At 49.7% G+C, this 5,652-nt stretch overlaps 2 protein-coding genes across 2 annotated transcripts in view; one reads left to right on the forward strand and one right to left on the reverse strand.

Annotated features, from left to right (window-relative positions):
- Positions 1 to 3,345: 3,345 nt before the first annotated feature.
- On the reverse strand, positions 3,346 to 5,157 carry LOC119273631 (rho GTPase-activating protein 2-like). Its single transcript, XM_037554734.1, has 3 exons — positions 4,807 to 5,157; positions 4,228 to 4,702; positions 3,346 to 3,686 (listed from the first exon to the last, which is right to left on the reverse strand). The coding sequence occupies exons 1-3, from the start codon at positions 5,019 to 5,021 to the stop codon at positions 3,567 to 3,569; spliced, it is 810 nt and encodes a 269-aa protein (XP_037410631.1). The 5' UTR covers positions 5,022 to 5,157; the 3' UTR covers positions 3,346 to 3,566.
- LOC119273261 overlaps positions 5,103 to 5,652 on the forward strand; it is a 9,622-nt gene continuing 9,072 nt past the window's right edge. Inside the window, exon 1 of the mRNA XM_037554487.1 lies at positions 5,103 to 5,245. Within this exon, the coding sequence (XP_037410384.1) occupies positions 5,103 to 5,245 (143 nt within the window). The remainder of the gene's footprint in view (positions 5,246 to 5,652) is intronic.

The raw sequence follows: 5,652 nt of genomic DNA on the forward strand, positions 1-5,652 counted from the left end.
TGGGTGGAGCCCTCCGTGGACTCGCGCAACCGTTACCCTCCGTGGGTTGAAGTCTCCATCAACGTGGATGTACGATAGCACCACCTATCGGAACCACGACAAAAACATCTATGTCTCTAATTGCGTTTGAATACTCCAAACCCTTCTCTTTACATTCTTGCAAGTTGCATGCTTTACTTTCCGCTGCTCATATACTCATTGCATGCTTGCTTGATATGTATTGTGTTTGTTAAACTTGTGCTTAAACTCCACTTAAACTTAAGAATATTAAAAACTACAACTTTTGGCACTTAGTGTCTAATCACCCCCCCCCCTCTAGACACCTCTTCTCGATCCTTTCAAGAGGTGTTGATATCCTTTGCGTCCAAGAAACCAAATGGAGAGGACAGAAGGCGAAGGAGGTGGAGGATACCAGCTTCAAGCTGTGGTACACGGGGATGGCTGCAAACAGAAATGGCGTTGGCATCTTGATCAACAAGAGCCTCAAGTATGGAGTGGTAGACGTCAAGAGACGTGGGGACTGGATTATCCTGGTCAAGCTGGTAGTTGAGGACTTGGTTTTCAATGTTATCAGCGTGTATGCCCCGCAAGTAGGCCACAATGAGAACACCAAGAGGGAGTTCTGGGAAGGCCTGGAAGACATGGTTAGGAGTGTACCGATGTGAGAAGCTCTTCATAGGAGGAGACCTCAATGGCCACGTGGGTACATCTAACACAGGTTTCGAAGGGGCGCATGGGGGCTTTGACTATGGCATCGGGAATCAAGGAGAAGATGTCTTAAGCTTTGCTCTAGCCTACAACATGATTGTAGCTAACACCCTCTTTAGAAAGAGAGAATCACATCTGGTGACTTTTAGTAGTGGCCAACACTCTAGCCAGATTGATTTCATCCTCTCGAGAAGAGAAGATAGGCGTGCGTGACTAGACTGTAAGGTGATACCTGAAGAGAGTGTTGTACCCCCAGCATAAGCTGGTGGTTGCTGACTTCCGCTTTCATATTCGTGTCCAACGGGATAAGCGTGCCAAAGTTGCTAGAACGAAGTGGTGGAAGCTCAAGGGGGAGGTATCCCAGGCGTTCAAGGAGAGGGTCATTAAGGAGGGCCCTTGGGAGGAAGGAGGGGATGCGGACAATGTGTGGATGAAGATGGCGACTTGCATTCGTAAGGTGGCCTCGGAGGAGTTTGGAGTGTCCAGGGGAAGGAGAAACGAAGATAAGGATACCTGGTGGTGGAATGATGATGTCCAGAAGGCGATTAAAGAGAAGAAAGATTGCTTTAGACGCCTATACCTGGATAGGAGTGCAGACAACATAGAGAAGTACAAGATGGCGAAGAAGGGTGCAAAGCGAGCTGTTGGTGAAGCAAGGGGTCGGGCATATGAGGACCTCTACCAATGGTTAGGCACGAAGGAAGGCAAAAGGGACATCTATAAGATGGCCAAGATCCGAGAGAGGAAGACGAGGGATATTGGCCAAGTCAAATACATCAAGGACGGAGCAGGCCAACTCTTGGTGAAGGACGAGGAGATTAAGCATAGATGGCAGGAGTACTTCGGTAAGCTGTTCAATGGGGAGAATGAGAGTTCTACCATTGAACTGGACGACTCCTTTGATGAGACCAACATGCGTTTTGTGCGGCGAATCCAGGAGTCTGAGGTCAAGGAGGCTTTAAAAAGGATGAAAGGAGGCAAGGCGATGGGCCCTGATTGTATCCCCATTGAGGTGTGGAAAGGTCTCGGGGACATAGCCATAGTATGGCTAACCAAGCTTTTCAACCTCATTTTTCGGGCAAACAAGATGCCAGAAGAATGGAGACGGAGTATATTAGTACCAATCTTCAAGAACAAGGGGGATGTTCAGAGTTGTACTAATTACCGTGGAATTAAGCTGATGAGCCATACAATGAAGCTATGGGAGAGAGTCATTGAGCACCGCTTAAGAAGAATGACAAGCGTGACCAAAAATCAGTTTGGTTTCATGCCTGGGAGGTCGACCATGGAAGCCATTTTCTTGGTACGACAACTTATGGAGAGATATAGGGAGCAAAAGAAGGACTTGCATATGGTGTTCATTGACTTGGAGAAGGCCTATGATAAGATACCACGGAATGTCATGTGGTGGGCCTTGGAGAAACACAAAGTCCCAGCAAAGTACATTACCCTCATCAAGGACATGTACGATAATGTTGTGACAAGTGTTCGAACAAGTGATGTCGACACTGATGACTTCTCGATTAAGATAGGACTGCATCAGGAGTCAGCTTTGAGCCCTTATCTTTTTGCATTGGTGATGGATGAGGTCACAAGGGATATACAAGGAGATATCCCATGGTGTATGCTCTTTTGCGGATGATGTGGTGCTAGTTGACGATAGTAGGACGGGGGTAAATAGGAAGTTAGAGTTATGGAGACAAACCTTGAAATCGAAAGGGTTTAGGCTTAGTAGAACTAAAACCGAGTACATGATGTGCGGTTTTAGTACTACTAGGTGTGAGGAAGAGGAGGTTAGCCTTGAAGGCCAGGTGGTACCCCAGAAGGACACCTTTCGGTATTTGGGGTCAATGCTGCAAGAGGATGGGGGTATTGATGAAGATGTGAACCATCGAATCAAAGCCGGATGGATGAAGTGGCGCCAAGCTTCTGGCATTCTCTATGACAAGAGAGTGCCACAAAAGCTAAAAGGCAAGTTCTACAGGACGGCGGTTCGACCCGCGATGTTGTATGGCGCTGAGTGTTGGCCGACTGAAAGGCAACATGTTCAACAGTTAGGTGTGGTGGAGATGCGTATATTGAGATGGATGTGTGGCCACACGAGGAAGGATCGAGTCCGGAATGATGATATACGAGATAGAGTTGGGGTAGCACCGATTGAAGAGAAACTTGTCCAACATCGTCTGAGATGGTTTAGGCATATTCAGCGCAGGCCTCCAGAAGCTCCAGTGCATAGCGGACGGCTAAAGCGTGCGGAGAATGTCAAGAGAGGGCGGGGTAGACCGAATTTGACATAGGAGGAGTCCGTTAAGAGAGACCTGAAGGATTGAAGTATCACCAAAGAGCTAGCTATGGACAGAGGTGCGTAAAAGCTTGTTATGCATGTGCCAGAGCCATGAGTTGGTTACGAGATTTTATGGGTTTCACCTCTAGCCTACCCAATTTGTTTGGGACTAAAGGCTTTATTGTTGTTGTTGTAGAATGGCATATCTTTCTGTGGAACATCCTTTTTTTTCCTGCCGAGGGCCATGGAACAATCTTATCGTGGTTAGTGGGCGACATCGCTCAATCTCAGCCCTAGTGAAATCGAACGGTCAATATGATCCGAAGACAAACGGGTGCGATGACATATACACAACCCGAAGTAAAACCAAATTAACCATTCAAAGAGCACAAATATCCAAAGGAGAAATCAGACATGATTAACAGACGCACACACACATCTAGCTGATTTGCTGGGTCCTAGCTAGGCTCCGGTACATACAAGTAAGCTTAGTCGATGGACACCCAACTGAACGAAATTAACTAAGCACGGGACTAATCGAATTAACCAAAGCGTCAATCAAGGCATCAATTAACTATTTAGGTTGCTTCTTCTTCTGGTCTTGCTGCCTTTGTCGGAGCGCCCGCTCGATGAGCAGGTTCAGGAAGTTCATCACCTGCACCGCGTACTTGAGCGCCGTCAGAGGATCCACCTCCTGCAACACGCGCACCCGGATCAAATAAGTTACATCGATCACGTCAGTCAGAGGAAACTCCAGCTTTAAATTCGTCAGAACTATGAAATTTGGCTGAAAATCCAAGCATCCAGCCTATGAAATTTTTGACAAAAGCTTTGGAGTACAGCAGGCATGTCTGAACTTGACAAAAGTTTTGAAGTCTGACAAATACTGAAACGTCTGCAATGTTCAACATCTTTTGGTGGATTTGATTGGAAACGAGATGCTTGTTTTCCAGTAGAGATTAGACTCGAATTTAAATGGAATTAATACAATATAAGTTTGAAGAAATTCGGTTCCCGATTGACTCACATTTGAATGCAAGATATCTGTGTACAGTAACAAGTAAAATGACTGAATTTCCCCATATTTTTTTGGTGAGATTCATCATTGGGAAATAAGAATATTGCTTGGGCGTTCAAATGTAAAGGCTGTAAATGATCGTAAAGTAGAATGATCAAAAGTAGATCCTCAAAAGAAGATGATCAAAATTTAGCTCGTACTCTGCATTACTAATTACCTCCGTCATGTTGGGCGCGAAGACCATGGCGACGTTGCGCGTGCCCATCCGGTTCCGCGCCTCCTCGCTCGCCACGTCCGCCATGAGCTGCACCGCCCAGTCGAGCAGCGCCGCCTTGGCCGCCGGCAGCTTACCGATCAACCTGGCCGCCGCGTCCTCCGTGGCGCAGCGCGCCACCTCCTCCTCCGGCAGCGCGTCCAGCAGGCCGCCCGGCAGCTCCCTGAACCAGGCCTTGATGAGCCCCGCGAGGCAGTGCACGTCGGCGTCCTCCGGCACGGAGGCGGCGAGGTCGAGCTGGTCCCGGACGCGCTGCTCCTGCGCGCCGTCGGCGGCCACGCGGAAGATGCCCTCCGTCTTGAGCCCGCCCTGCTCGTACAGGCGGCGCTGCAGGAGGAGCAGGATGGTGGGCACGCTGTTCCCCCGCGCGTCGTGCGCGCACTGCATCGACTCCGTCGACACGCCGAACGCCGTCTTGCTGCACGCACGCCGGAGACGGAGACGATCATCGATGATTGAATGCCGAGGAGTAAGAGTAACCAATGGGACGGCGAGTGAGAGGAGGATGCGTGCGTAGCGTACCTGGCGCTGGGGGCCTTGGCGAGGGCGGGCTCGGGCTGGAGCTCGGCGGGGACGCCGCGGAAGCCGTGGAAGCGGTCGAAGGTGACGTGCGCGACGTGGCGCACGTCGGTGGGCCAGCCGATCTTCATCCGCTGCGGCTGGCTGCTGCCGGCGCCGGCGGCCCGGTCCAGCTCCTCCTCCTCGCCACCGCCGCCGCTGCCGCCGCCGATGTCCATCCCGATGGTCCGATCCGTCCGGTCCCCTACGTACCTACTTAGCAGCAGGAGCACGCGCGCGCGCCCCTTGAGGTGGCAGCGATGAGGAGAGGAGAGGACGCGGTATTGGCTGGTGGTTTCTCGTACGTAGCGTACACGATGGGATGGAGGGAAGGTGGGAGACCCGATGGAGACCACCTAGAAGAAGAAGACGAGGACGTGGAGGTGGTGGTTGGGTGCGAGGGGTACGTAGCAGTTGTTGTGGGACGACGTGGGTTGCACCACTACGCCAACTCGCGGCGTATCTTCGCTTCTAATGAAGGGGTAGTGGCTGTCAGAGCGGGAAAATGAAAAGAAAGAAACAACTTGTTCATGAAAAGCCAGTCATATTCCATGACCATATATAGCTGGCATTTGATTTTCATCAACATATATGATTCCCGACAAGGGGTGTGCAATCTTCACATAAGGGGAGTACTATGTATGTAGTGCGTACATGGTACGTCTTCCACTTTTTCAACATATCTCAGCGCTTGATTTTACCAACAATTAGAGTATAGATATTTTTTCAACATGTAATTTATGAATTTTATGTGACACAAAAATGATAAGTTGCAAGGTAAAAAAACACAACTTTATTTCGTGGGTTTGC

This window comes from Triticum dicoccoides, chromosome 3A (assembly GCF_002162155.2).
Source record: "Triticum dicoccoides isolate Atlit2015 ecotype Zavitan chromosome 3A, WEW_v2.0, whole genome shotgun sequence".
NCBI classification, from domain to species: domain Eukaryota; kingdom Viridiplantae; phylum Streptophyta; class Magnoliopsida; order Poales; family Poaceae; genus Triticum; species Triticum dicoccoides.

What these genes read in the sequence shown, in the direction of transcription:
- LOC119273631 (XM_037554734.1), bottom strand. Translation starts at nt 5,021, where the DNA reads ATGGACATCGGCGGCGGCAGCGGCGGCGGTGGCGAGGAGGAGGAGCTG. An exon ending in GCCAAGGCCCCCAGCGCCAG is followed by an intron (nt 4,703 to 4,806) that starts GTACGCTACGCA and finishes GCGTGCGTGCAG; the next exon opens with CAAGACGGCGTTCGGCGTGT. An exon ending in TCGCGCCCAACATGACGGAG is followed by an intron (nt 3,687 to 4,227) that starts GTAATTAGTAAT and finishes CGCGTGTTGCAG; the next exon opens with GAGGTGGATCCTCTGACGGC.